General features: G+C 48.8%; 4 protein-coding genes across 7 annotated transcripts; 1 reads left to right on the top strand and 3 right to left on the bottom strand.

Annotated features, from left to right (window-relative positions):
• The first annotated feature begins 105 nt into the window (after positions 1-105).
• On the top strand, positions 106-7,311 carry VAT1 (vesicle amine transport 1). The gene is made up of 6 exons (XM_081110143.1): positions 106-614; positions 3,574-3,781; positions 4,178-4,348; positions 4,443-4,532; positions 5,359-5,600; positions 5,747-7,311. Exons 1-6 carry the CDS (start codon positions 207-209, stop codon positions 5,828-5,830), a joined length of 1,203 nt encoding a protein of 400 aa, XP_080966269.1. The 5' UTR covers positions 106-206; the 3' UTR covers positions 5,831-7,311.
• On the bottom strand, positions 4,765-19,159 carry IFI35 (interferon induced protein 35). Of its 4 annotated transcripts, none has more exons than XM_081110145.1 (8): positions 18,969-19,159; positions 9,410-9,529; positions 8,640-8,787; positions 8,437-8,543; positions 8,149-8,335; positions 7,949-8,055; positions 7,580-7,809; positions 4,765-5,807 (listed from the first exon to the last, which is right to left on the bottom strand). In XM_081110145.1, the coding sequence occupies exons 1-7, from the start codon at positions 18,987-18,989 to the stop codon at positions 7,618-7,620; spliced, it is 882 nt and encodes a 293-aa protein (XP_080966271.1). In that variant the 5' UTR covers positions 18,990-19,159; the 3' UTR covers positions 4,765-5,807; positions 7,580-7,617. The 4 variants fall into 4 exon arrangements, with proteins under 4 accessions (XP_080966271.1, XP_080966272.1, XP_080966270.1 ...); XM_081110146.1 differs by having other exon boundaries at positions 4,765-5,085; XM_081110144.1 differs by lacking the exon at positions 4,765-5,807 and having other exon boundaries at positions 7,443-7,809.
• A 692-nt stretch (positions 19,160-19,851) lies between these two features.
• LOC308532267 (putative peptidyl-tRNA hydrolase PTRHD1) lies at positions 19,852-20,472 on the bottom strand. The gene has a single exon (XM_081109622.1). It carries the CDS (start codon positions 20,360-20,362, stop codon positions 19,982-19,984), a length of 381 nt encoding a protein of 126 aa, XP_080965748.1. The 5' UTR covers positions 20,363-20,472; the 3' UTR covers positions 19,852-19,981.
• Positions 20,473-20,723: 251 nt separating this feature from the next.
• RPL27 (ribosomal protein L27) lies at positions 20,724-24,949 on the bottom strand. The gene is made up of 5 exons (XM_081109621.1): positions 24,858-24,949; positions 24,535-24,617; positions 23,222-23,391; positions 21,948-22,058; positions 20,724-21,842 (listed from the first exon to the last, which is right to left on the bottom strand). Exons 2-5 carry the CDS (start codon positions 24,613-24,615, stop codon positions 21,794-21,796), a joined length of 411 nt encoding a protein of 136 aa, XP_080965747.1. The 5' UTR covers positions 24,616-24,617; positions 24,858-24,949; the 3' UTR covers positions 20,724-21,793.
• Positions 24,950-27,562: the final 2,613 nt, after the last annotated feature.

Genomic DNA, 27,562 nt, shown 5'->3' with positions numbered 1-27,562 from the left:
GTGCCAGTCTCCAGTTTTCTCGCGCCCCGCAGCACCCGCACTGTGGCCTTGGCCCTTTAAGGGGGCGCGCGAGGCCCCGCCCCTGGGCCGGCGCCCCGCCCCTTCTTCTCCGGGTCCACAGCCGCGGCTCGTCCTGACGCGCGCCCCGCCCTCCCCAGCTGTGCACCCTTAAGCCCAGCTGTGCGCGCACGTCGGGAGTCCCAGCCATGTCCGCGGAGAGAGAGGCAGCCGAGGTGGCCACCGTGGTGGCGGCGGCCGAGGCAGGGCCGGCAGAAGATGTCTCTTCGCAGCCCCCGAGCGCCGAAGCCATGGGCAACGCCCAGCCACCCGCGGCCTCCGACGGGGCCGCCGCCGCCGCGCTGCCGCCGCTGCGCTGCCTGGTGCTCACGGGCTTCGGCGGCTACGACAAGCTGAAGCTGCAGAGCAAGCCGGCCGCTCCCCCGGCCCCCGGCCCCGGCCAAGTGACGGTGCGCGTCCGGGCCTGTGGGCTGAACTTCGCGGAGATTATGGCCCGGCAGGGGCTCTACGACCGGTCGCCGCCGCTGCCCTTCACTCCGGGCATGGAGGGCGCAGGAGTCGTGGTCGCAGTGGGCGAGGGAGTCAACGACCGCAAGGTAAGCGGACCAGCCCAGGGCAGGGCTGTGCAGGTAGCTGGGCAGGAGTGGGAGGGCTCCGGGGGTGTGGCCGGGCGGGGGAAACTGGCAGGGATCTGGCAGACGGGCATGGAAGACGTAGGATAGGAAAGGGGACTGGGTTCAGAAGCGCCTGGAAAACTGGCTTTATATCTGGGGGTGGGGTGAGACGGAGTTATCCCCCCTTCCCAACCCTTTTTAATTGTGGCCGCCGCCCATTAGCAGCGGTGGTGGTGGTGGGTGTGTGGGGGGAAAACAATAAGGCGCCCGTGCGCATGCGCGTAATGACCTTTTCTCCTCCTCCCCCCCCCCACCCCCCCATCCCGCAATCCCCGGGAAAACCACACCTGTACCCCTGCCCAACAAACACTCCCCGGGTGATTGTGGTCTGTGACCCCAGTCCGTGCCTCGTTCCTCAAGGGAGCTTGAGGAGCTGTGCAGTCCGGGTTGGGCGGCGGCACAGGGCTGTGCCAGAGGCCCAGTCACATGCCGCCCCGTGGTCTGTGGGGGTGTGAGGCGGCCCCGCCCAGAACAGGGCCAGAGACGAGGCACGCCCATCATTTGGAAGAGAGGGAGCCTGCCACCACCCCTCCACCGGCCCCACGATGCCAATCTGATTTTGGTGGGGGCCGGGGGGGGGGGGATAAGGGTACGGAGTTCGAGATTGGGCCTCTGGATCTTTGTTTCGGACTCTGCCTCCCGAGACTGCAACATCTCCTCCTCCTCCGGTGACTCAAACATCGGGTCACGACCCCCGTGGCTGCCCTGGGCAACATCCCAGCGGGCAGAGCCTGCCTCTCAGCCTTCCTTGTGGAGGACCCTCAGAACCCCTGGCAGAGGTTATTTGGACTGGGGTTGGGGGGTGTGGCACCGGAGCAGGTTGGCCCAGCTCTGCCGGTCTGATTCTCCTTTTTGTTGATCGTTAATCTTGGCCACAACCCTGGACACCGGAGAGTTCCAAATGATCAACTTTTTGAGAGGCTTGGAGTGAGCCTGTGTGTGTCATTTGTTTAGGGGTTTCTTTTCAAATCAGGCCCCCGCAAGAGAGGCCCCTCACATGCAGCCTTTCTCTTGCTGGACCTGCCAGTCCTAAACCCCAGAGCTGGAACTCTTGGATTTATTTGTACATGCAAACATTTCCTCTTTAAAGGGCTTCTTCCTGGATTCAGCTCTGGCCCCACCCTTTCCAGTGACTTCTAAATAATCCCACTCTTGAGAGGGTGCTAAGAGGAAATTTTTTAAAAATATATTTTATTGATTTTTTTACAGAGAGGAAGGGAGAGAGAGTTAGAAACATCGATGAGAGAGAAACAATGATCAGCTGCCTCCTGCACATCTCCTACTGGGGATGTGCCCGCAACCAGGGTACATGCCCTTGACTGGAATAGAACCTGGGGCCTTTCAGGCCGCAGGCCGACACTCTATCCACTGAGCCAAACCAGTCAGGGCAGGAAATTTTTTTAAATGGGGGGAGTTGTAGTTCATGCTGCTGAAGGCCACCCACCTAACCTCCCCTCCCCACACTTTCCACTTGGTAAATACAGGATATCCTGTCCAGGGCAAGAATCTGATTGTAAGAGGCTGGATTCTGTGGGGAGGGCTGCCTCCCTGCCTCCTGATATCAGGGCTGACTCTGCTCTGTGCTGGGCTGAGTGGTGGGCATTAGTCTGGGTAAGTGGTCAGCCTTGTTCTGGGCCAGACCTGGGCCTGGTCACCAACCAGACTGACCACTGCACCTTTCCCAGTCCTCCAGGGAGTCTGCAAATCCTGAGTCTTGAGGTGGAATGCTTTCATTCCCCACACCCCATCTCAGATCAGTGCCTGAAGGGAAAGATCCTAGCCTGCCCTCAATCTTCCTCAACAATGGCATGTGGGGCCTTGAGGACATGAAAAATGGCGTATGGGAGAGTCCCATCCTGCTTCCGCATGGATCCCAAACCTCGTTAATATACAGAATTCCCATCATTCCTGACAGGGGCCAAGACAGGCCCGGATTGTCCCAGAACAGCACCCACACCTCCCTCTCCAGCTCTTCAAAGAGTGAGGAGGGGCCTTCCTTTCTCCTGAGAATGCTCCCTTCCCCTGCCCTAAGCTGAAAGGAGGCTCCTACAGGTGGCTAAGAGTTAAGAAAATGCCGTTTCCTGGTGGGCGGGATTGTGTGGCTCTTCTTGTCCATCACCTCTCCCCTCAACACACACATCTCTGGGTGAAAGTGTTTCCTGGGCCCCCAGGGCTGACTCAGATACATCTCCTGAGGGAACCACACCCAGCTCTAACTGGTCAAAGATCTTTACCTGTACTATGGTACGGACCTTATCACGTACTCCCTCTTCCTTCAGTTACTGGGATTGGTCACCTTCCCTCCTGGTTACTGTTATTGTCATTGTTGTTGTTATTATTATTTAATACCACTAAGTGTCTACTATGTGGCCAACATTTGGCTAAAAAAAAGACTAAATGATTTTTTTGTCTCTTAATCCTCACAACTCCCTAATTTACGGATAGGAAAACTGGGGCTCAAAAAAGTTAATTTTCTGTTAGCCAATGTCACATCGTCAATGAACAGTGGAGCCTGTTTTTTTTAACAGAAGCAGTTGGATCTCTTCAATACTTTATGCTGTCCCAACTGTGAGCTTTGTGGATCAGGGACCTTACACAATAGTGAAGTCTAATATCTGTAAAATGGAGATAAGGATAATATCTACCTTAAAGAGCTGGGGTAAGGATTAGTTAAGTGTTTATATATAAAGCACTTACAATATAGCCTGGACCTTGGGAAGCACTCAGTAAAGATAAGTTGTTATTGTATGTGATGAAATTATTATTACCATTGCTCCTTCATTACCAGGAAGAGGGCCTTGTATATAACAGAAGGTCATAAATAATTGCCAATGAGTGAATGAATGAGTGACTTAATCATGCTCTTCTTTCATTCTTCAAGGTAGGGGATCGGGTGATGGTGTTGATGCGCTCGGGCATGTGGCAGGAGGAGGTGACTGCGCTCTCAGCCCAGACCTTTCTGATGCCTGAGTCCATGACCTTTGAGGAAGCTGCTGCCTTGCTGGTTAATTACATCACAGCATACATGATCCTCTTTGACTTTGGCAACCTACGGCCTGGCCAAAGCGTCTTGGTACACATGGCTGCAGGTAACAGGCCCCTTTCTTTTATCCCCGCTCCTTACCCAGATTTCTTCCTGAGGCCCCTTCTCAGTAGCATGTCTGGACTGTTGCCATGGTAACACCAGGCTGCCTTGGCCTATGGCGCCCAAGGCCTCTGCAGTATTGTTGCCGTGGCAACATTCAGGCACCAGATCCAGCCTTGTGTGCTATCCATAGCAACATGCTGTGGCCCAGCACCCCTTCCTTGCCAGCTACCCTTCCCCCAATTTTCAATCATAGAAATTGGCCATGAGATGCACGCAGAAAGCCTCCAAATGAGCCCAGACAAAATGAAGATGATGGGGTTGGTCCTTGAGAGGCAAGAAAGGAGACTGGTGGCTGGGTGACTGTATATCCCCTACTTATGAAAGTGTCTTGCTGCAGGGGGTGTGGGTATAGCCGCCTTGCAGCTGTGCCGAACAGTGGAGAATGTGACAGTGTTCGGAACGGCCTCAGCCAGCAAGCATGAGATGCTGAAGGAGAACGGGATCACGTATCCCATTGACTACCACACGACTGACTATGTGGAAGAGGTCAAGAAGATCTCCCCCAAAGGTGGGGTCAGTGCGTGGGACGGCCTGGGGCAGAGGGGAGGTCTCCAAATCTGTGGATTCTAATGCTGCTCCTGGTTCCCCTTATTCTGTGACAGGCGTGAACATCGTTATGGACCCTCTGGGTGGGCCAGATACTGCTAAGGGCTACAACCTCCTCAAACCCATGGGCAAATTGATCACCTATGGTAAGTCAGGGGGCCAGAATGGAGAGGGATATAGGGACCCAGGGCTTTTGAAGGAACAAGGGGCAGGGACCCAGGTGCTGTAGAGAGAGTGCCAGGGCTAGGATGGCCCTGAGATGTTGCACTCAGATTGCTGCCTCCTGGGTGCAGCTATTGTCATTTTCTTTCACAACCTTCCATGTGAGTCACAGGAAATTGTATTCTTTCTGTGCTGCTGTTTGGGGATTTTTCTTTTATAAAAAAATATATTTTTATTGATTTCAGAGAGGAAAAGAGAAGGAGAAAGATAGAAAGATCAATGATGAGAGAGAACCATTGATTGGCTGCCTCCTGCATGCCCCACACTGGGGATTGAGCCCACAACCTGGGCATGTGCCCTTGACCGGTATCGAACCCAGGACCCTTCAGTCCGCAGGCCTCCGCTTTATCCACTGAGCCAAACCAGCTAAGGCTGGGGATTATTCTTGATGCACAATCACCCAGTCTGCCTTCCTCTCTTCTACCCTCCTGGCTTCTTAGACAACTGCATTTCCATTTAAAAAACCATTTTATACACCTGAAACCAATACAAAATAGTATTAAATGTAAACTGTCACTGAAAAACAAAATTAAAAAACCATTTTGCATAAAAACAAACAAAGATTAGAACCATTTTTTAGTTAGATGGAGTCTTTTTGGGCCTGGTAGCCTGCAGGTAGTGGATTATCCTGGCACTTCCTGGCACTAGTGTGGATAACTGTAAGGGGCCCACAGGAGCACACGAACATGGGTCTAGAACTCAGAGCTGTGCCTGGCCCCTGGATTCACAGGCTGTCTCCGTGTCTCTCAGGAATGGCCAACCTGGTGTCCGGCCCCAAGCGGAACCTGATGACCATAGCACGCATCTGGTGGAATCAGTTCAGCGTGACAGCTCTGCAGCTGCTGCCGGCCAACCGGGCTGTGTGTGGCTACCACCTGGGCTACCTGGATAGTGAGATGGAGCTGGTCAGTGGTGTGGTGACCCGCCTCGTGGCTCTGTACAATCAGGGCCACATCAAACCTCACATTGACTCTGTGTGGCCCTTCGAGAAGGTCAGTGTGATGGCTCTGCAGGGAGGGCCTGGGCAGGACCCTGCAAGGCTGTGGTCCTAGGGGTAGGGTTCCTGGGGGGAGGAGAGCCTCCTCCTTTAGGCTGACTCTCTGGAGCACTGGGAGCAGCGTCTTGTCTTCCTTTTCAGGTGGCGGATGCCATGAGGCAGATGCAGGAGAAGAAGAATGTGGGCAAAATCATCCTGGTGCCTGGGCCAGAGAAGGAGAACTAGAATGGGGGCTGGGAGACCCTCGGGAAGAGAGAAGCTGGGAAGCCAGGTTATGTTGGCCCCCAGATCCTCAAATTTCATCCTCTATCATAATGCTCTGCCCTCTTTCCCCCAAAGGTCTCCGTGGTGATGACCTCTCCCCTGCCCTGTTTTTTCTCTTTAGCCAGGGCTGCCCCCTCCCTCCTTCCTGCCCTCTGAAGAGGTTGGGAAGTGACCACTTGGATGTCTGGGCCCCGCCAAGGGGACAGGGAGGGACAGAGGGAGACCGGCTGCTTCCTGCCCCCACCCTTTCCCTGGGCCTGCTGTGCTGCTTTTGTGCCAAGGCTAGCCAACCCCTTCCTGTTCTGTTCTACGTGCTTCTGCCTCTGCCTCATCTCCCCTCCTGCCCCTGCCCCACTACCTCCCCCAAAGAAATGAAATGTCAGCTCAGGATATGGGGCCAATCTGTGTGAGTCCAGCATGTCCCTGTTTCGCCCTAGTATCCCTTCAGCCCAGGCCGACCAGCGCCCACCTCTGAACTTCTTTGCCTCATTGTGTGGCCTCATCTTCTTGTCCCCCAACTTCTTAAGCACAACTGGGCTTCTCCCACCTCCAGGCTTCCTGCCACTCTTAACCAAGGTTGCCTCTTACGACAAGGGCAGGAATCACAACTGGTCCCCTAGGTCACAACTCTGGGAGGGATTCAGAGGCCCCCTTCCTTCACTGAGTTCTCTGGATTTGTTCTCAGTGCCTTAGCAATGGAAGACCTGTGCTTGTGTATACGGAGGGGTCCCTGTCTCACACCTCCTTCTCCACCCTTGTACTCCCCAGTGCCTTCCTTGTTTTGATGGAGCTGGGTTCTGTCTCCCAGTTCTACAACACCTCCAAAAATCTGTGAGTGTGCCAGTGTCGGGGCAGAGGCAGCCCCTCGCCTCCTAGGTCCTGTGCCATATCCTGCCTCTCTCTGGGGCTGTCATTTCTCTCTCAATGGTTGAGAAGAAAGAGGTGGGGAGGTTTTCTCAGCCTTGCAGATAAGGATGGCATTTACCAGCCAGAGCCCTGGGAGTCAATGCCGTCTATTTCTTGTTCTGGGACCAAAGTAAAAATTAAAGCACATCCCTGTGCACTTATGGGAGGCCCCCTGCCCCCTGCCTTCTCAGAGCAGGGAGGTACCTTTCCAAACTCAGCCCCAAACTTTGTTTACATGGGTGGGGAGATGGAGTGAGGGAGTAAAATGGGGTGGTGGGGAGCGGGTTAGGAACTGGGCCCTGGGAACCAAAGTGGGGACTTCCTAGGGTTCAGGTGTAGCTCCCTCTGCTCCCTGAGCTGGAATTAAGAAGGGTTATTGACCCAGCCATTGCCAATGGGAGGTGGCGGGGAGGGGTTCAGCCTCTTCATTGTCTAAATGAGGCCTAAACGGTGTGAAGTGCGACTTCTGCTTTTGTGTACCCCACCCCATGACCGAAGCTGCCTTTGTGTTTGTGTCAATAAAAAGCTAAACCCTGGATCCTGGCTGTGGCCTCTGAGAGTGGAGGGGAAGGTCAATGGGGAAGGTCAGTGCTGGTAGCAGAAAGGAGGGTTTCTGCCCTCCCCCCAGCCTCCTTCCTTGCCCAAATCAAGTTTCCTTTCATGAAATGAAATGAGGAAGGAGATCACTCCAGGCAGGCACTTTTACTGTCTGGGACAGCGTTTCACAACTCAGAGTCCTGCCCTCCGTTGACTAGCATGATCTTGATCATCCACATGCACCCAACCCCAGCCCAGTTTGAGAACCTTGGCAGAAGACTGGAGGGTGATGAGAGGGTAGGCTCCTAGCTGGACTCGGTGGTGAAGACCGCCAGGCGTTGCTCTCCTGGGGGCACGACTGTCAGGGCCTCCACCTCCCCTCCCCCACGGGTGGGCTTCTGGAAATGGACCTGCAGGACATCCTGCAGCTCGGGGCCATCCAGCACATCGGGAATGTTGAGCACCTGCACTGCCTGTGGCACTGGCTGGAACCTGATCTGGAAAAGGAGTCCAGAGATGAGCAAAGGCTCATGGGAGTCAGGCTGGGGCAGAGGGTGGAGCAGGCAGTGCCCATGGGAGCATGAGATGGGCAGACAGGTTACTTGGCCAGCCCCCGTTCCCCACCTTCCTACTTACCTCTGCCTTCTGGATCTCTCCGCTCATGTAGGGAGAGACTTTCAGAGGGAACTGCCGCCCACCCAATGGCACCGTGAACTGGCCAATCCGGCACAGGTTCTGGGCCACTGCAGGGACAGGAAGGGATAAGCCTTTAGCATCAAGGGCTTTCCTCCTCTGGGGCTGATGCATCTGCCCTAATCTCCCTGAGAGAGCCTTACCTTCATCCTTGGCAAAGCCCAGCATGACACCCCCATGCAGCATTTCCCGAGTCTCCACATCTCCACCCCCGTTCTTGGTCTTGCCAAAGAAGAGCTCCAGCTTGTCCAGCAGCTCCTCCTCACTCAGCTTGAGCTTAGCAGGAAACCCACTGACCAGCACTCTCTGGCTACTCATCTGGCTGGACACCTAGGGGCAGACAAGAAGGAGTGGTTCCAGGCACAGCCCCACTCCCCAGTGTCCAAGTGCATGGCACCCCTGCAAGTCCCAGAACTCTGCCACTCTATCACCTGGATGGTTGTCACCACGGGTAGCTCCACGGGCTGGACCTGCACCCGCAGCCGGCACTCTTCCAGCTCAATCTGATGCTCCTTTTGTCGTAGCACCTGCTTGGCCACTGGATGGGGGGGTGAGGGGTTAGGGTTGGGGGGGAGGCAGGATCAGTACTGCGAAGCCTCCCAGCCTCCCTCCCAAGGCTTCCCAGTGAGCTCACCCTTGGGGTCATCAAAGATGACCAGAGCAGAGCCTCCAGGCATAGGGTAGCAGATCTGCAGGTCAGAAACCAAAGACTTGGGCACTTCTATCCCCTCCTGAATGTGTCCTCGGAACACCAGGGGGACTTCAGGCACTGGGAATGGGACCTGGAGATGGGGGGGAGGGGGTGATGTAGCCTTCAAGGGTGGGGGAGCTCTCTACTCCCTCCCAGGAGGAAAGTGTCCCCAGTTCCATGTGATTGATACTGAGTGCAAGGGATGAATACGTTTCATGGAAGAAGAGCTGGGTAAATAAGTGGATGAAAGCAGGTCAAGTTTGTTCTGGCACTTAAAGTATTTTTTTTGTTTGTTTTGTTAATCCTCACCCAAGGATGTTATTTCCCATTGATTTTTAGAGAAAGTAGAAGCGGGAAGGGGAGAGAGAGAGGGAGAAACATTGATGTGAGAGAGACACATCAATTGGTTGCCTTCCCCATGCACCCCAACTAGGGCCAGGGACTGAACCTGCAACCCAGGTACGTGACCCTTTGGTGCACAGGCTGGCCGATGCTCTAACCACGCAGCAACCGACCACCGCTGTCCTGGCACTTTATATACAAGATTTTAGTTTGTCCTCACACAAGCCTATGAAGGAAGTAAATCTCCTTTACAGATGAGAAAACGGATCCAGAGGGTTCCAGTAACATCCTCTAGGGTACACAGCAAGGAAGTGGCAGAGCCAGGAGTGAAACAGCTCTTTCTGCCAGGCCACACCCCTCTCCCAGCTTACCTTGTCTTGGGGAGAGTTCCTGAGCCCCCTTTTCAGCTGCTGTAGTTCCTGCAGCCTCATCTTTAGTCTGGCCTGCTCCTCCTGAAGGGATTGTAACAGGTCCCCCCTCCTGAAGCATGCCTATTAGGACAGACAGAACCATCAGATATCCATCAGCCTTTCCAGGGGAAGGGGGTCCTACTCTGGACTCTCTCAGCTTAAGAACAATCCAACCCCTTTACCCGGCCCTGGGCGGGTCCTGGCCCCTCTACTCAGGACTTGGTGGCCTCAGCCACTCTCTGAAGGGCAGAAGCCTTTGCAGCAGCCATGGCTGGTTTATTATTGACACTGATTGAGCTCCTGCTGTGAGGTGCTGGGCACTGACACAGGGCAGTGCAAGACAAGAGCCAAGCCTCAGGCCTGCACAAAACAGAACCGGAGTTTGTGAGCAGTCACATGACTGATTGTGGAGAACAGCAGGAGTTCGGAGGAGGGATCATTGCAAACGGGTTAACACAGCTAGGGAGGCCTCCAGGGGAAATGGGTGCGTAGAGTTGCAAAATGTCATAATACTATTAGCTAACACGTATTAAGCACAAACATGTCAGGCATTGTTTTATTTTTTCAAGTTATAAGAGAAAGTTTCTTTAGAAAGTTACAGAGACAGTAGAAGTGAGCCAGCCAGGTTGCGTAAGCTCAGGAAACAAGTTGCAGAGGCAGAAGAAGGGCCTTTGGAGCTTAGGAGGGAGAATGGCAAAGCTAACCAACTGCTCCTGGGGGGAGCGGGGGAGAGAAGAGGGGGGTAGGAAAGGCGCAAGTGTGCTCCAGAGAAGTAGAGCACCTGTCCTAAGCCATTTATTTTTATTTATTTATTTGTTTGTTTGTTTATTTTAAAAATATATTTTATTGATTTTTTACAGAGAGGAAGGGAGAGAGATAGAGAGTTAGAAACATCAATGAGAGAGAAACATCGATCAGCTGCCTCCTGCACATCTCCCACTGGGGATGTGCCCGCAACCCAGGTACATGCCCTTGACCGGAATCGAATCCGGGACCCTTCAGTCCACAGGCCGACGCTCTATCCACTGAGCCAAACCGGTTTTGGCATATTTTTTAATATATATTTTTTTTATTGATTTCAGAGAGAAAGGGAGAGGGAGGGAGGGAGGGAGGGAGGGAGAGAGAGAGAGAGAGAGAGAGAGAGAGAGAGAGAGAGATACATCAATGATGAGAGGGAATTATCTGATCAGCTGCCTCCTGCATGCCCCCTACTGGGGATCGAGCCCACAACCAGGGCATGTGCCCTTGACTGGAATCCAACCTGGGACCCTTCAGTCCTCAGGCCGCTGCTCTATCCACTGAACCAAACCAGCTAGGGCTAAGCCATTTATATAAATTATATCACTCAGTTCTTCCAGCAACCCTCTTGTCCTTATTTTACAGATGAGGAAACCCAAAGCTCAGAGAGGTTAAGTGATTTGCCTGAAGTAATTCAGCCCTATCAGTGTGACTCCACACTGTTAATTTGTGCTCTACAGTGAAGAAATCAAGCACAGAGTTGGGGAGTAATGTACCCCACACCTTGCCAGTGTGTCCCTTGACTGCCACCCTTTCCATTGTTCCAAGCAGCCTTTTAGGCTGGTGCCATTTGGAGCAGGCTGAGAGAGAGAGAGAGAGAGAGAGAGAGAGAGAGAGAGAGAGAGAGAGAGAGCGCTGACAACATGGGCAGGGGAATGACACCAGGGGTATGAATAAATGCACCTTTGTTTGTGGGTTGGAACAGTTGTTAGCTGGCATAGTTCACTCAGTGGTTGGGAAGCCTGGTAAATAAGGTCAGCCCAGAATCTAAGTGTGAGCTCACGTGGGGAGATGGGACTCTGTCCTGGTCTTCTCTGTATCTCCAGTGCTCAGCAGAGCATTTGGCAAAACAGGCATTTGGCAAAGTGTGTTGAATGAATGAATGAATGAAGTGAATGAATAATAGGACAAAAGCATATTACAGAGGGTATTGAAGACATTCAGTGAGTTCACATTTTAAGCAGAGAAAAACTAGGGCTTGATTAATGCTGGTTTATGAGTAGTGAGAAAGGTACCTCATTCTTTTTTTTTCTTTCATTCTTTATATTTCTGTAAACAAGGGGTCACAAACTCAGTGCCTATAAGGGCCAGTTAGATGACATCAGTAAGTCAAGGGTGCCAGTCTAGTGTGATAAGGAGTGGTGGAGAGCCTGGCAAACTGGAGAGGGCGTATATCCCCGCTACAGTGACAGCCTCTTCTTAGCTCTAACCGAGTTTTTTCACATGGGAGTGTGTTGTGGTTCCAGTATCCCTTATCTCTCCATTTTAAAGGGAAGTCAGAAACCTGAATTTTTATTTGAAAAAGATGACTCAATGTAAAAAATATATGAAAAATAAAATACATTGGTGGGTTGGAATCAGTCCGCAGTTCATTCTCTTTTTACTTCTGCTTTAAATATTGACATAATTACACATAATTGAAAATCTAGTAATTGGCAATGCTATTTTTTTTTTTTTGCTTTTTTTAAAAAATATATTTTATTGATTTTTTACAGAGAGGAAGGGACAGAGATAGAGAGTTAGAAACATCGATGGGAGAGAAACATCGATCAGCCGCCTCCTGCACATCTCCCACTGGGGCTGTGCCCGCAACCCAGGTACATGCCCTTGACCGGAATCGAACCTGGGACCCCTCAGTCCGCAGGCCGACGCTCTATCCACTGAGCCAAACCGGTTTCGGCTATTTTTTTTTTAAATATATTTTTATTGATTTTTTACAGAGAGGAAGGGAGAGGGATAGAGAGTTAGAAACATCAATAAGAGAGAGAGAGACATGGATTAGCTGCCTCCTGCACAGTACCCACTGGGGATGTGCCCGCAACCAAGGTACATGCCCTTGACCGGAATCGAACCTAGGGCTCTTCAGTCCGCAGGCCGACGCTCTATCCACTGAGCCAAACCGGTTAGGGTGGCACATGCATGGGTTTCAGGTTGATCCTTGGTAGGGGGCGTGCAGGAGGCAGCTGATGAATGTTTCTCTCTCCTTCTCCCTTCTTCTCTATCTAAAATAAATAAAAACAGCCTGGCTGGCATGGCTCAGGGGTTGAACATTGAGGAGATCACGGTTCAGTTCCTGGTTGGGGTATATGCCTGGGTTGTGTGCTCAACCCCCAGTATGGAGCATGCAGGAGGCAGCTGATTGATGATTCTCTCTCTCTCTCCCTTCCTCTTTGAAATCAATAAAAATAAAATGAAATTAAAAATATTTAAATAAATAAATGCAAGCCGTCTGGTGCTCCACTGAAAAAAAAAGTGCAACCGAATCTACATTGAGCTCATTGAGAAACTATAAATTCTGGATACATTTTGGGTAAGTTTATGATTTAAAGTTAATTTTGACTACATATAATCTTCTGGCTTACTTGCCTAGTTTAGAACCTCATTACCCCATTAGATAAAACCTCATACTATCTATATTCATCATGGGAGTATTAGGAGGCAGGTTAGCATAATGGTTAAAAGCACAAACTCTGGGGCCAAACCTCTGGGGTTTATATCAGCTCATTTTACTACTGCAAGTTTTTAAACTCTCTGTGTCTTGGTTGCCTCACCTGTAAAATGGGTGTAATAGCAGTTTCCACCTGTATTTACTTTTTAAAAAATCCTCACTTGAGGATATGTTTTTATTGATTTTAGAGAGAGGAAGGGAAGGAGGGAGAGAGAGAGAGGAAGAGAAAGAGAGAAACATTGATGTGAGATAGGCACAGTGATTGGTTGACTCCTGCTCTTGCCCCAACCGAGGATTAAACCTGCAACCTAGGTATGTGCCCTGACTGGGAATCAAATCTGCAACTTTTTGGTGTATGGGACGAAGCTCCAATCAACTGAGCCACCCAGCCAGGCACCTGTAATTAATTGTTTGGAAGTGGTGCATGGCACATAAGTGCTATATGTTATATGTTTTCTATTTTAATAAAACCCCTTTTTTAGATGAGGAACCTGAGGTTCATCAAGGTTAATTGATGGGCCAAAGTTAGTCAAACCCAAGGCTATTGAAGACACATAAGGTCAGGGACAGGACTTGGTGGACAGGTCTCTGGGTTAGAACAGCATGTGGTGATGGTTGAAGCCAAGAGGATGGAGGAGCTCTCTGAGGAAAAGAGCCTTAAAAAAAATCTCTGAGGGTACCTGGTCAGGGGTCAGGAGAGAATGCAGGGAAGAAATAGAAGACATGGTGAGAGATAAGCAGGGCCAGGCCAGGATTGGGAAGTGTCAGACACAAAGGAGAAGGAGGGATGAAACTGGCTACCCGAAGGCCATTCATTCACTGCCCACTTACTCATTCACTCACTCAACAATCAGCATCTACCATCGGCCAGGCCCTATTCTAGGCTCTGGGGACACAGACGTGAACACAACAGACAAAACTTCCTTGTGGAGTTTAGGTAAAATGTACATCAGGAGAGTGATAAGTGTTATGGATAAAAACAAAGCAGAGAATGTTGGGGGATAATTTTAAATGGGGTAATAAGAATAGGTCTCACTGAGATATCTGAGTATATAGTTGAAGGAGATGAAGGAGCAAGCCATACATGTGGGGAGAAGTTCTATGCAAAGGGAATAGCAAGTGCAAAGGCCCTCAGGTGGGAGTTTGTCAGGTGTATTTGGGGGATAGCAAGGAGACCAATGTGGGAAACACACTGGGAAACAGAGCAGGTGAGGGAGAGCGGTTGGAAATAAAGTCACAGAGGGGTTTGGATCATGCAGGGCCTTTTACTTGATGTGAGGTGGGAAGCCATAGGCAGGCTTAAATGCTAACAGGATTTCTTGGCTGTTGCAAGAATAGACTGATGTGGGGAATTAGCATAAGCAGGGAGACCATTTAGGAGGCCATTACAGCATCCAGGTGAGCGATGTTAGTGACTTGGACCAGGTGGTAGCAGTGGAGGTGGTGAAGAGTAGTAAAGAGACATAGTTGTTGATGGATCAGAAATAGGGTGTGGAAGAAAGAGAGGAGTCTGGAATGACTCGAAAGCTTTTCTTTTTAATGTTTTTTAAAATTGATTTCAGAGAGAGGAAGGGAGAGGGAGGGAAGGAGGGAGGGAGGGAGAGAGAGAAACATCAATGATGAGAATCATTGATCAGCTGCCTCCTGAGCGTCCCCTACTGGGGATCAAGCCTGCAAACCTGGACATGTGCCCCAACAGGGAATAGAACCAGAGACCTCCTGGTGCATGGGACGATGCTCAACTAACTGAGCTATACTGGTTGGGCGATTCTAAGCTTCTTGATCTGAGCAACTGGAGGGAAGAAAAGCCCTTTGCTGACATAAGAAAGATTGTGGGTGGAAGAGATTTGGGGCAGAAAGTTAGGGAGTTATTTTGAACATGTTATGTATGAAGTGCTATTCAATCTCAGTCGAGATGTACAGTGGCAGCTGTCTCTACCAATCTAGCATTTAGGGAAGACGTTTAGGCTGGAAGTAAAATTTGGGAATTATCCACGTAGAGAGATTTAAAGTTACAAAACTAAATGAGACCAACAGGGGGATGGTGTAGACAGAGAAGAGGTCCAAGGGCTGATTTCTGGGGCATTTAACACTAAGAGGTCAGGGGAATAAGGAAGAACCAGCCAAGAAGAATGAAGAGGAATGGCTAGCGAAGCCCGAGGAAGAGGAGAGGTGTGAAGAATGAAGAAAGGTTTCAAGGAGGAGGAGGAGCTAGCAGTTGTGCTGACTAAGATGGGGAATGAATCCTGACTACTATGGCTTAGTTGGTTGAGCATCGTTCGTCCACCAAAAGGTCATGGGTTCAATTCCCAGTCAGGGCACATGCCCAGGTTGTGTGTTTGGGGATGTTTCTCTCTCACATCAATGTTTCTCTCTCACCCTCTCCTTTAGCTTTTCTCTAAAGTTAATAAAAACTATAAAGAAAAAGATGAGGAGTGAGAATAACCACTGAGATTGAGCAACAAAAAACAGTCCTGCTTATCATAAGGAAATGGTCAGAAGTTCATGTACAAGAATTCTTATTATTGTGGCCTGTTTATAACAAAACAGAAGAAATGCGCAACCACAGAGGAATCCTATCTAATAAAAGAGAAAAATGGTAATTAGCCACACCTCCGCTACCCTTCCCATTGGCTAATCAGGGCGATATGCAAATTAACTGCCAGCCAAGATGGCGGCCGGCAGCAGGCAGCTTGAAGCGAACATGAGGCTTGCTTGCTTCAGTGATGGAGGACTCCAACGTTCCCCGCCTGCCACTGCCGGCCTCTGAGCTTGCAGTTTGAAACATTGTTACAAATATAGAAGCTAAACAAAACCCCAGATACCTGCTTTCAGCCAGCCATAGCCTCAGAGCTTAGAGCGCCAGTGATGGCAACAGAGTTTCAATTATAGAAGCTAAACAAACCCCAGATACCTGCTTTCAGCCAGCCGCGGCCTCAGAGCTGGAGCCGGGCCTCAGAGCTGGAGCCGGCTCTCAGCTCCAGTGACATATATAGAAGGTAAATAAATCCCAGAATAAAAAGAAAAAAAAAGAAAAAAAAGGCTGGGAGCTTCAGTCGCCCGCCAGCCTGAAAACGGCCCTCAGCCCCTCACCCAGACTGGCCAGGCACCCCAGTGGGGACCCCCACCCTGAAGGGGGTGTGACCAGCTGCAAACAGCCATCATCTCCTCATCCAGGCTGGCCAGGCACCCAAGCGGGACCCCCACCCTGATCCGGATCACCCTTCAGGGCAAACCGCCGGCCCCCACCCGTGCACCAGGCCTCTATCCTATATAGTAACAGGGTAATATGCAAACTGACCCTAACAGCAGAAGGACTGGGAATGACTGGTCACTATGACACACACTGACCACCAGGGGGCAGACGCTCAATGCAGGTGCTGCCCTCTGGTGATCAGGGCGCTCTCACATGGGAGGAGCTCTGCTCAGCCACAAGCCAGGCTGATGGCTGCCAGTACAGCAGTGGTGGTGGGAGCCTCTCCTGCCTTCTCAGCAGCGCTAAGGATGTCTGACTGCAGCTTAGGTCTGCTCCTTGCTGGCAAATGGACAGCCCCCGAGGGCTGCCAGGCTGCCAGAGGGATGTCTGATTGCCATCTTAGGCCCAATCCCCCGGGAAGCAGGCCTAAGCCAGCAAGTGGTCACCCCCGAGGGGTCCCAGACTGTGAGAGGGCACAGGCCAGGCTGAGGGACCCCCTCCCCCCGAGTGCACAAATTTTTGTGCACCGGGCCTCTAGTAGTTAAATAAATATAAAATATTACACAGCAATAAAAAGACATTAATGAAGAACAATTAACAACACAGAAAAATGCTCAGATTAAGGCAAAAAAGCAAAATATAAAACTGTATAGAAGACAGGATCCCTACTCTGTTGATTTAAAAAGTTTTAATTCATAAGGATATTTATTAATGCATAAAAAGCCTCTGGAAAGATAGACATCAACATGTCAGTAATAAAGGGTTGTCTCTCAATAACGAATCAAAACTGGGACCCTTCAGTTGGCAGGCCAACGCTCTATCCACTGAGCCAAACCAGCTGGGGCCCTTCTTTCCTTTTTAATATATAAAAGCCTTTAAGGAGTTTTAGCCCGGCTGCTGTGCTCAGTGGTTGTGCTTCGACCTATGAACCAGGAGGTCACGGTTCAATTCCTGGTCAGGACCCATGCCCGGGTTGCGGGTTCATTCCACAGTTAGGGGGCATGCATGAGGCGGCCAATCAATGATTCTCTCTCATCATTGATTGATGTTACTATCTTTCCTTCTCTGAAATCAATAATTTTATATATATATAATTACATATTATATATATATAATTTAAAATAAAGGAGTTTTAGTAGAGTGGTAGGCCTGAGGTGGGGTGAATTGAGATTACCCTGGGGAACTGAGGTGATAATATTAACAATATTGAACATGTATTGAGTGCTTAGTATGTGTCAAGCAGTATGTTAAGTTTTTACTATATTAATTTATGGGTTATCTAGCTTGATTCTTGCAGGTTATTATTATGAGGAAATGTTGCTATTCTTCTCATCTCATAGATAAGGAAATGGGCTTAGATGACAATTTTAGAATTCCCAGGGCCACACAATTGCAGGAACCAGGATTTGGAACCAGGCAGGTTGGCTTCAGACTTCAGGGGTGGGGAACATCCGGCCCGCCAAGGCATTAAGGGTGAGTTAATTAAATGTTTGACCAAATATAACAGGCTAATTTATTTTTATTTTAAAAATTAATTTCAAAGAGGAAAGGGGAGGGAGAGATAGAAATGTCAATGATGAGAATCATTGATCAGCTGCCTCCTGCATACCCGCCACTGGGGATTGAGTCTGCAATCTGGGCATGTGCCCCAACCGGAAATTGAGCCATGACCTCCTGGTTCATATGAAGCTCAACCATTGAGCCACACTGGCGGCCAGGCTAATTTTTAAGTTGATAATTTTATATGGCCCGAAAATGATGTTAGAAATATTCAAATGGCCCTTGGCAGAAAAAAGGTTCCCAATCCTGCTACAGAGCCTGTGGTCTTTCTTATTACATTTTAAGGGAAATGAAAGTTTCTTAGTGAGAGATCAGCATATTTGTAGTGGGGTAGTAATGGGGAAGGAAAGACTGAATAAACTGGAGAGGGGATGAGATTCATTCATTCAACAGCTGTTTAATGAGTGACTACTACATGGTAGGAGCAGTGCTAGGCACTGTGGTCAATGGTGAATTGGCTGGACTGGGGCCAGCCCTCGCAGAGCTTGGCCTGGCATGAGCCGGGGTGTTCACAGGTCAGGAAACGGTGGACCACAACAGACAGGAGGGAGCTTAGTTCCCAGAGGAGGCACACTTCTTCCTCTGACCCAGAAGAGGGCCCAAGGTTGAGAAAGTGTAAGGAGGGGAGAATTTGTTGAAGATATCAGGAAATAAGAACGTGGGCATTTCTTGATTTAAAAAATATTTTTTTTCAGATCTCTTTAAAAAAATTGTATTTGATTTCTGAGAGAGTGAAACACAGATTTGTTGTTTCACTTATTTATGCATTTGCTGGCTGATTCTTGTAATTTATGTGCCCTCCTTGGGGCCCAGTCCTCACAGGGCTCTATCTGGCCTGAGTGGAGGCCAGGAAATGGTGGACCACAAGAGGCAGCAGGGAGCTCAGTTCTCAGAGGAGGTACGTTTCTTCAAACTCACAACCTTGGTGTGTCAGGACGATGCTCCAACCAACGGAGCTACCCAGCCAGGGCCTTAAATGTTTAGAATTGTCATGAGAGCGATTCTTAAAATTTTAGATCACGGAACCTTTTGAGTATCTAATGAAACTATAGATTCTCTCCAGAAAAATGCATTCACACAAGGAATTCATCAGCTCCTGAGGTACAGATTATATAGCTTTGTCTTTGAGCCAATGGGTTAGGGAACTAACTCCACAGAGGAGAGGCAATCCCAGCCTCATTGCTCAGCTTAGACCTTCAGCATGTTTAGAGATTGACAGGGAGAGGCTAGGACACCCCGCCAGGCCAAGAGGAATGCTCCCGTTTCTCTCCACGCCCAACACCCTCCTCCTCACTTACGGGATCTGGAGTCACTGACATGGGTCTGGGATCTGGTTGGCAAGAGCCGAGGCTTCAGAGCTGGAAACAAAGCGGCAGAATCCACCCAACAGAACTCTTGCTTCCACCTTCTGACACTTATCTCCCCTCAGAGCCTGAAATGCACTTCGGAATGTTCTGCCTGTAGGCTCTTTGCTTCCACTTTCATTTCTGGGAAGTCCCTGCCCATTTAGAGCTCACATGGCCAGCTGCTTTTCCCCACCCCTGGGAGGAGACTTCCGGGTCTCTAAGTCAACTTCACCCAGCTATGTGGCCTTAGGGCAGCGGTTCTCAACCTGTGGGTTGCGACCCCTTTGGGGGGGTCGAACGACCCTTTCACAGGGGTCGCCTAAGACCATCGGAAAACACATATATAATTACATATTGTTTTTTTTTTCTTTTTAATTAAATCTTTATTGTTCAGATTATTACATTTGTTCCTCTTTTTTTCCCCCATAACTCCCCTCCACCCAGTTCCCACCCCATCCTCCTCCCTCACTCCCCACCCACTGTCCTCATCCATAGGTGCACAATTTTTGTCCAGTCCAGAGGAGATTCTTGTCAAAGATTTATCACCTATTCCAGGGCTTGCAGCACAATTTTTGCTCTATTGAAAAATACTTTTTTTTTTTTTTTTTGGTAAACTTGGAATGCAAAGCCAGATATAGTGGAAGAACTCTATTATTCCTAACAAAAATGGAAAGGCATTTTCTTGACCCCTGTATGAGTCTAACCAAATCTTCTATTTGAGCAATGACCCATAAATAACATTGCTGTTCACCTACTTTCCCCATCTGAACTTACGAAAAATAAGAGAAAGTACTTACTAATGACAACTTTAATGTGAACATGTGTTTAACCCTCCAGAAAGTGTCATAAATTACAGGGAAGAGCAAGTTGCCATTGAATGGAGTACATGAGGCTTAGGAATGGATGGCATGCAGTTTCTGGATCCAGCTGACACTCAAATGTATCAAAGCAATTCATAACATCAGTCACTTGAACAATCGGAACTTCTTCAAGCACTGATTCACTTCTTCCTTGGGGTAGGGGCGGAGTGCAATGCAAGTGGCGACATTCTCTGGCTGCTCCAGCCATAGCATGTGGTCGATGTTCTTCTCCTGCAGCGTCCCAGCCAGCTCCTTTAGGGTGGCCTCATCTGGGGCCTCAAGGACCACCTTGCGCATGCGCCCCAGCTCCCGGAGGTAGGCCACAGTGTGCGGGTGGTCTCGGTGAACGTGCAAGGCCGCGGTGGCTGCGTGGCAAGCCTGCGCTACCAGTGCGCCCGCGGGCCAGGAGAATGGAGCCTGCGATAGATCCTTTCGTAACACCAAATACTGTACCAAGACCTGCGGCTGCGCGCTGGGTGCCGCCATATTCCTGCCCAGCAGGAAGGCCTCAATTACATATTGTTTTTGTGATGAATCACTATGCTTTAATTATGTTCAATTTGTAACAATGAAATCGGGGGTCACCACAACGTGAGTATTAAAGGGTCGTGGCATTAGGAAGGTTGAGAACCACCGTCTTAGGGGAAACTACCTTACTAAACGCAAACTAAATTCTGGCCCCAACCATTCCCAACCTTTCCATCCCAGACGCCCATTGGTAGAAATCTTGTCTGCTTGGTTAATAGATATTTCCCTAGAGCCCAGAATAATGCCTGGCACACGCGGACATTGATAAAACAACTGAATGACAAATGCAACCAAGACAAAGCCACTCCAAGTTCACAGATGTTACAACAGCATTTATTGAGCGCTGCTGTGTCCAATACTGATTCTGTTTTGCATGAATTAAACTCCATCTTCAAAACAACCCCTTGGTTCTTTCCAGATTTTACAGATGAGATCCTAAACTTCTGAAGGACATAAACTTGCCCACTGTCACATTATAGGAAGTGAAGCATGTATCCAAACTTGGACAGTATTTGAACTTGGGCTTTGAGGCATGAGAACTTGTATTTTTAATCAAAGCAGGGTTTAAACTCATTTCCACTTGGGACTCGAGTACAAGCTAACAGGAGGGTTTCAATAGATGCCCAATACTTAAAGGTGAGAGGAGGCAAACTGAAGTACATAAAACACTGTATTTTCATCTAGTCCAGGGTTTTTACACCAGTAACTTATGAGCCCTTCTCACAATCCCACCCCAGGCAGAAGTGCACCTCAGGCTTGGTGAATAGGTCTCTGGATCCTAGTTTCACCGTGACTGAGAACCAGCTCAGCTGGAGAGCCTCTCATTCCTAACAGGGTCATAAGTATCCCAAGCCCTCGAGAATCACACCATTTAAAATGGCTGCTCTTGGCCTGGTCCCCTCCAGTGTGGTCCTCATTGGAGGAGCACCAATATCACCAGACAACTTGCTAGAAATTCTTACCAACTAAATCTGACCCATAGGGTGACTGGTTTGACAAACCACCAGTGCTAAGGTGTGAGAACCTCAGGTTAGTTCTCAATCTGAAAGTCAGTGCACATCACTCAGAGGGGCGTTTGGTTGTCATCTGGTGGTGGGTGGGCAGGTTCTCTAAGGACGTAAAGAGCTGAAGTCAGGGATGCCAAAAAACTCTGTACCTAAAAATGCCAACAGTAGCCCTTTTGGGAAGTGGTTCATTAAAGGATTATCAAGCTGAGAACTAGCTCAAGTCTCCCAAAGGCAGATTTAACTTTCATATTTTTTCCACAGCCCCTCATCCACCAAACTTTTATCTTAAGACCATTCTCCTTTCCCAGATGAATAAATAATACATGCAACAGGCAGACACGGATATTTTTTTTGGATTTTTAATGACAGAAACAAAATATATCTAAAACCGCAGCTTCTGGAAGAACCATTTGTTCTTGCCGGTCTTGTATCTAGTGGGAAAACAAGGACATCAATGAGAGGAGGGAGAGACAAATTTCTCTTTATGGGACTTAGCAACACCACACCCCAATATCCACCACCAAAACCTAACTTACCTCTCTTCAAACTTGACTTTGGCCTCCCGCCGGGCCTTGCGTTTTAGAGCAGGGTCTCTGAAAACGTCCTTGTTGACAACAGTTTTGTCCAAGGGGATATCCACAGAGTACCTGGGGACAATGGTGGGGAGTTGGATTAGCCCGTATGCTGCCAGGGCCTCCGCAGTCACCCAAGTCCTCCTGGGACAGTAGGGTACCAGGTTCTGCCTCCACAGGAACAACCGTCAAAAGCTATCCCAGCCATAACCAGTTGGCTCAGTGGATAGAGCAACGGCCTGCGGACTGAAAGGTCCTGGGTTCAATTCCGGTCAAGGGCATGTACGTTGGTTTCGGGCACATTCCCAGTGGGAGGTGTGCAGGAGGCGGCTGATAGATGTTTCTCTCTCATCAATGTTTCTAACTCTCTCCCTTCCTCTCTGTAAAAAGTCAATAAAAATATATATTAAAAAAAGTTTTTGCTTTTTTTTTTTAAAAAAGCTATCCCAAAGTGCTGATAGGCTTGGGAAATCTCTAATATTAAGACTCATTTACATAAATTTAAGCCATTGGAAAACTTCACACTTCACTGTCAATTTTCCCAACTACTTATTTTCTAGCTACGAACCATCACTGTATTAGAACTTTACTTGATTCCTAGTGGGTGGCTGGCTTTCTATTTAGAGCCACTGTATTTAGTTCTGTTCAAGTTCTGCCTACGCAGGGTGTCTCATTATGACAATGCAAGAGCTGGGCAGCTAGCTGCCTCAATCTCAGTTTTCCAGCACATGAGAAAGGGCCCTGCTCTCTTAGGTCAGCACATTAAGAGCAAACAGCAAGTCCCAGCAGCCACTTTAAGGCACATGCTGCTGGGTTTGGCAATTCTTGTTCAGAGGTCTTTCAAATCTTGTATTCCTTTATTACCCTTGTACCAGGATAGCAGATGCGCTGCACAATACTGTGAAAGGCCAGGAGATAAAGGGCCTGGCAGTCAAATGAAATCAAGGGAGACTTGCTTTCCTTGGTTCATTTTTGAAAGCCTATAATAACTATCTGTGAAAACGCAACAGCGGAAGAGGTGGGCAGGCCAGATCCCATGCCTGTGTTTACTGTGGATGGAAACAAATCTTTACTCAACATTCAGAGTTTTCAGGTAAGAAAGACAAAGAGCAAGCTTGGAGACTTTCAATTAGGCTTGGCGAAGTTAGGGTTGTCTCCTTATTCAGCAAAGCGGGGGTGGTGGTGGTGGGGGGGGGGAGAACTAAAGTCACTTTTAGTCCCATTATTGAAATGCTCACCTTGTGGGCATGAGGTGATTGTAGTTATAAACTTTCACAAAAGACTTGATCTTTGACCTCTTGGCAATTTTCTTCTTGCCCATGGCAGCTGTCACTTTTCGGGGGTAGCGGTCAATTCCAGCCACCAGAGCATGGCTGTAGGGGCGGTCCGAGGTGCCATCATCAATGTTCTAAATGAGCAAGATTTACATTTAGGATCAACTTAAAGCCTAGCTAGGCCCCGTGCTAGAGGCAGGCATGTACAGAAAGATCATCTCCACCCCCATGTCTCTGAGACCCACCATCTTACAGAGAAAAACCACATAAAGCAGACACACTAAGTGCTATGCCAGATGCCCAAAGCAGTGAGGGTTAGGGTGGCATTCATGCCCACCAGGAAGAATTTGGGCTCCTGGGAGGTAAGAGGTTTTAAAAGAACAGTTATCATCTATGAAGTCAGTCCTTGCGACCCGCCAAGCACTGGTTCTTAGGAGCAGAGGCAGGCAGCCCAACTCCAGTCTCAAGAAGGTGGGGGGAGGGGAACCAGGAGTTCCAGTGTCCCCCAAACAGCTAAGAGCAGTGCTATATGTGGTCAGACGTTAGGGACATTTCAAGAAGCTAAAAGATGAAGGCAGCAGGCAAACAGTGAAGGGCTGCAATACGCTAAATGACCATTTTGATAGAAACAATTCCTCCTCCCTTACAGAATCCCAGCTGCAGCACTTACTATCTGACCTCAGGTGAGTTAGCGAACATCTCTAAACCTTAGCAGTAGGAAGAACCCTCTATGGCAGCGGTTCTCAACCTGTGGGTCGCGACCCCTTTGGGGGTTGAACGACCCTTTCACAGGGGCCGCCTAAGACCATCGGAAAATACATATATAATTACATATTGTTTTTGTGATGAATCACTATGCTTTAATTATGTTCAATTTATAACAATGAAATCGGGGGTCACCACAACATGAGGAACTGTATTAAAGGGTCGCGGCACTAGGAAGGTTGAGAACCACTGCCTAGGGTTACTGCCAGGATTGGGCACGAAAGCATCTGTAAGGCAGTGTACCAGGCACCAAGCAAGCGTTCAATAAGCGTTGGCCATTATTATTATTTAAAGCCTCTTTGGCAGAGGGCGCGTTCTGTGTTAGGTGTCAACTAGTTTTTATTTTCCATTTTCCTCTTCCAAAAGCACTCATGCATTCACCCCCACCCCTACACGCAATGCTCAATGGCTCATGTCCCAAACTGGGTGGTCTTCAATTCCAAGCTCGCGCGGTCCTCCGAAACCGGCCCAGTTCCGGGAAACACGGGCGCACAGGCTCGCAAGGATGGTACCTTCACGATGACGGCTTTGCGTCCGGAGTAGCGTCCGGCCAGGACCAGCACCACCTTCCCGGGTTTCATAAACTTGCCCATTTCTGCAGAGGAACAAGGGGCCCCTAAGAAATTCGCAAGCCCAGGCTGCGGGCTCTCGGAACTTCAGGCTGCGTTTACTGTCGTCCTGGCCCAGGCCGCCCACGGGCCCTGTTCACGGGACGGGATCCGCTACGAAGCCGCCAGAGCCAGAGGAATGGAAAGTACTCGGAACCACCCCGCAACTCGCCCCCCAGGCCGTGGATGGCGGTGGATTGGAAGACCCTCCCCAGGGTTGCACTCACCGAACGTAGCCACTCGGGCCTAGAGCAGAAAGGAAAGAACCGCACTTCCGCTAACCTTTCACCCCGGAGGTGGTGATCTCACTTCCGGTACCGCCCCTTAAGTCTCGACCCGCCTCTTGCGAGGCCCTCAGACTCTGGTTGCTGGCGGAAGAAGCTTCTACGGGGAAAGCAGGGCCTGGCTGCTTATTTATTCAAATCAAACTTTATTAGTAGATCCGGCAGAAGAAAAGAGCCAGGGAGTGCCGCCTATCGCCTACGGATGGAAGAGCAAGGAAGGCATGTATGCGCCAGCCTTTTGTAGTTCCATTCTCTGACGCTAGGAGGGGACAGAATTTGAAATTTACTTTTTTGCCTTGGAATAGTCAGGGAGCAAAATAGAACTTTTTGTTTTGTTTTGTTTTGTTTTGTTTAGTGTCCACTGTGTGACCTGCTGTTGGTCGTAAGGAGGGGGAGATGAGCATTAATCAAGCAAGGGTACTTGCCCCCGACATTTAGAGTGTCGTGATGTCATAGACATTACAAGCTAGCAGTGAAGGAGGTGAGAGACGCTGATGGTGGTAGCAGCTGTTTACCCTTTGCTAAATCGCGTTAACCTGTTTACGGAAATTACCTCATTTGATCCTCAACAACACTAGGAGATAGGTATTATGATCTCCATTCTACAGTTGAAGAAACTGTATCTTAGAGAAATTAAATAATTTGCCCCAAGTCCACAGCTAGTAAGTAAGTGGTGGAGCTGGGACACAGACTCAAGCAGTCCTTCTGTTTACCCTGTCACTGTACTGAGCACCGACTATGCTAGGCAGTTTAGGTAAGCCCACAGCCTTTTAATGCTCACAACTCTGCATCTTGGCTATTTTCTTCCCATGTAGACATGAGGAAACTGAGATTCAGAGAGGATGTTACCTGAGATGGGCTTCAAATTTAGGTTTGAACTCAGGTCTAGCTGACTCTCAAATGGAATTATTTTCCGTCACTCATTGGGAGTTTTTTAAAAAATATATTTTTCTTGGCCTAGCCTGTTTGGCTCAGTGGATAGAGCGTCAGCCTGCGGACTCAAGGGTCCTGGGTTCGATTCCGGTCAAGGGCATGTACCTGGGTTGCGGGCACATCCCCAGTAGGGAGTGTGCAGGAAGCAGCTGACTGATGTTTCTCTCTCATTGATGTTTCTAACTCTCTATCCCTCTCCCTTCCTCTCTAAAAAATCAATAAAATATATTTTTTAAAAAATATATATATTTTTCTTGACTTCAGAGATAAAGGGAGAGGGATCATTCATCGGCTGCCTCCTGCATGCCCTCTATGGGAGAATCAAGCCTGCAACCCTGGCATGTTCCCTGACCAGGTATGGGTGTGTGACCTCCTGGTTCATAGGTCGATGCTCAACCGCTGAGCCACACCCAGCCATGCTGGAAATGTTTTTAGATGTTTCTTTAGGTGTCTTCCAAGTTCAAAAGGAAGATAAATCATTTTACAGTTATTGCTCATCTGAACATTGAAAAATCTATAGGATTGGTCGTGGGCAAGATGTTGGACAAATCAGGGTTTCATCAATTTTTTATTGTTCTCCAGGGACTAATTTTTCCCTGCAGGCGTTAGGACCCCATTCCAATGGTTTATCCCCCTAATTATGTACTTAAATTTCTATATTCTATATTTTCTACTTTAACTTGGAATATGATATTTTAGAATTGGAAGGGACCTCAGAGATCATCTACTCTGGCTTCTAAAAGGTGACAGTTCTACAGCAGCAAAGTTCACAGAGCAAGGTCTCCCCATTTCCAATCCAGTGATCTTCTCACTATAATACATTTCCTTATCCATTTTTACTTCCATGGTCTCCTCCCAACCTCATCTGCTTCTGCCTCTTTTGCTGTTGCTCCCTTGGAAAATAGAAACCAAACCCTAACATTTTATAATTGTCTGGACTCATCTCACAAACACTCTCCCAATCTAAACCCTGTGAATTTTGCCTTATGACATTTTAAGTATTTTTTTCCTATCCTTTTCCACCTGCTCCCTAAATGACCCAGCCTCAGTTCTTTTTCTTCTCCAGTCCTTCTTCAAACTTCTGTGTGGCTCAGAATTGCTTGGGGTGCTTATTCAAGATGCATCTCCAACTCAAAATTCAGGTCTGGAGTGGAGCCCTATGATGTATAGATCTTGAGAAATTTCTCTATACACAACTCTCAAGTCTACCACTTGTCTGCTTGAAATACTTTGTTGGCTCTTTGTACCTGTTTGAACTCTCACTCCTTCAGCATAAGTTCCTGACTCCTCCATATACTTCGTGTACCACTGGAGTTCCATCCAGCTCAACTACTCAAAAGCCCAACCTCTTCTGATCCCTGGGTCTTTACTCAGGCTGTTCCTCATGTCTTTATTCTTCTCAGTAGCCAAGCAAAATCTTACCCATCCTTCAAGGACACTCCCAGGAAGAATTAATCTCTTCCTTCTCTGTTCCTTGTTCCTTGAACAATCCAATCTAAACTTACCTTTATTATAGAACATACCTTAGTTGGTTTGGATCAATGGTTCTCAAAGTGTGGTCCCCATACCAGTAGCAGCAACAAAACCTGGGAACTTGTTAGAAATGCAAAGAGCATGCTTTATTTATTTTTAAATCCTCACCCGAGGGTATTTTTCCATTGATTTTTTTAGAGAGAGGGAAAGACAGAAATATAGATTTGAGAGAAACACATCAA

Source organism: Myotis nattereri (assembly GCF_964212035.1).
Source record: "Myotis nattereri genome assembly, chromosome: 16".
NCBI classification, from domain to species: Eukaryota; Metazoa; Chordata; class Mammalia; order Chiroptera; family Vespertilionidae; genus Myotis; species Myotis nattereri.
This window is presented reverse-complemented; position numbering and strand designations above follow the sequence as displayed.

What these genes read in the sequence shown, in the direction of transcription:
- VAT1 (XM_081110143.1), top strand. Translation starts at nt 207, where the DNA reads ATGTCCGCGGAGAGAGAGGCAGCCGAGGTGGCCACCGTGGTGGCGGCG. An exon ending in CTTGGTACACATGGCTGCAG is followed by an intron (nt 3,782 to 4,177) that starts GTAACAGGCCCC and finishes GTCTTGCTGCAG; the next exon opens with GGGGTGTGGGTATAGCCGCC. An exon ending in CAAGAAGATCTCCCCCAAAG is followed by an intron (nt 4,349 to 4,442) that starts GTGGGGTCAGTG and finishes ATTCTGTGACAG; the next exon opens with GCGTGAACATCGTTATGGAC.
- RPL27 (XM_081109621.1), bottom strand. Translation starts at nt 24,615, where the DNA reads ATGGGCAAGTTTATGAAACCCGGGAAGGTGGTGCTGGTCCTGGCCGGA. An exon ending in AATCACCTCATGCCCACAAG is followed by an intron (nt 22,059 to 23,221) that starts GTGAGCATTTCA and finishes CATTGTCCCCAG; the next exon opens with GTACTCTGTGGATATCCCCT. An exon ending in AAAGTCAAGTTTGAAGAGAG is followed by an intron (nt 21,843 to 21,947) that starts GTAAGTTAGGTT and finishes TTTTCCCACTAG; the next exon opens with ATACAAGACCGGCAAGAACA.
- LOC308532267 (XM_081109622.1), bottom strand. Translation starts at nt 20,362, where the DNA reads ATGGCGGCACCCAGCGCGCAGCCGCAGGTCTTGGTACAGTATTTGGTG.
- IFI35 (XM_081110145.1), bottom strand. Translation starts at nt 18,989, where the DNA reads ATGTCAGTGACTCCAGATCCC. An exon ending in GGAACTCTCCCCAAGACAAG is followed by an intron (nt 8,788 to 9,409) that starts GTAAGCTGGGAG and finishes CCCCATCTCCAG; the next exon opens with GTCCCATTCCCAGTGCCTGA. An exon ending in GAGAGATCCAGAAGGCAGAG is followed by an intron (nt 7,810 to 7,948) that starts GTAAGTAGGAAG and finishes CTCCTTTTCCAG; the next exon opens with ATCAGGTTCCAGCCAGTGCC.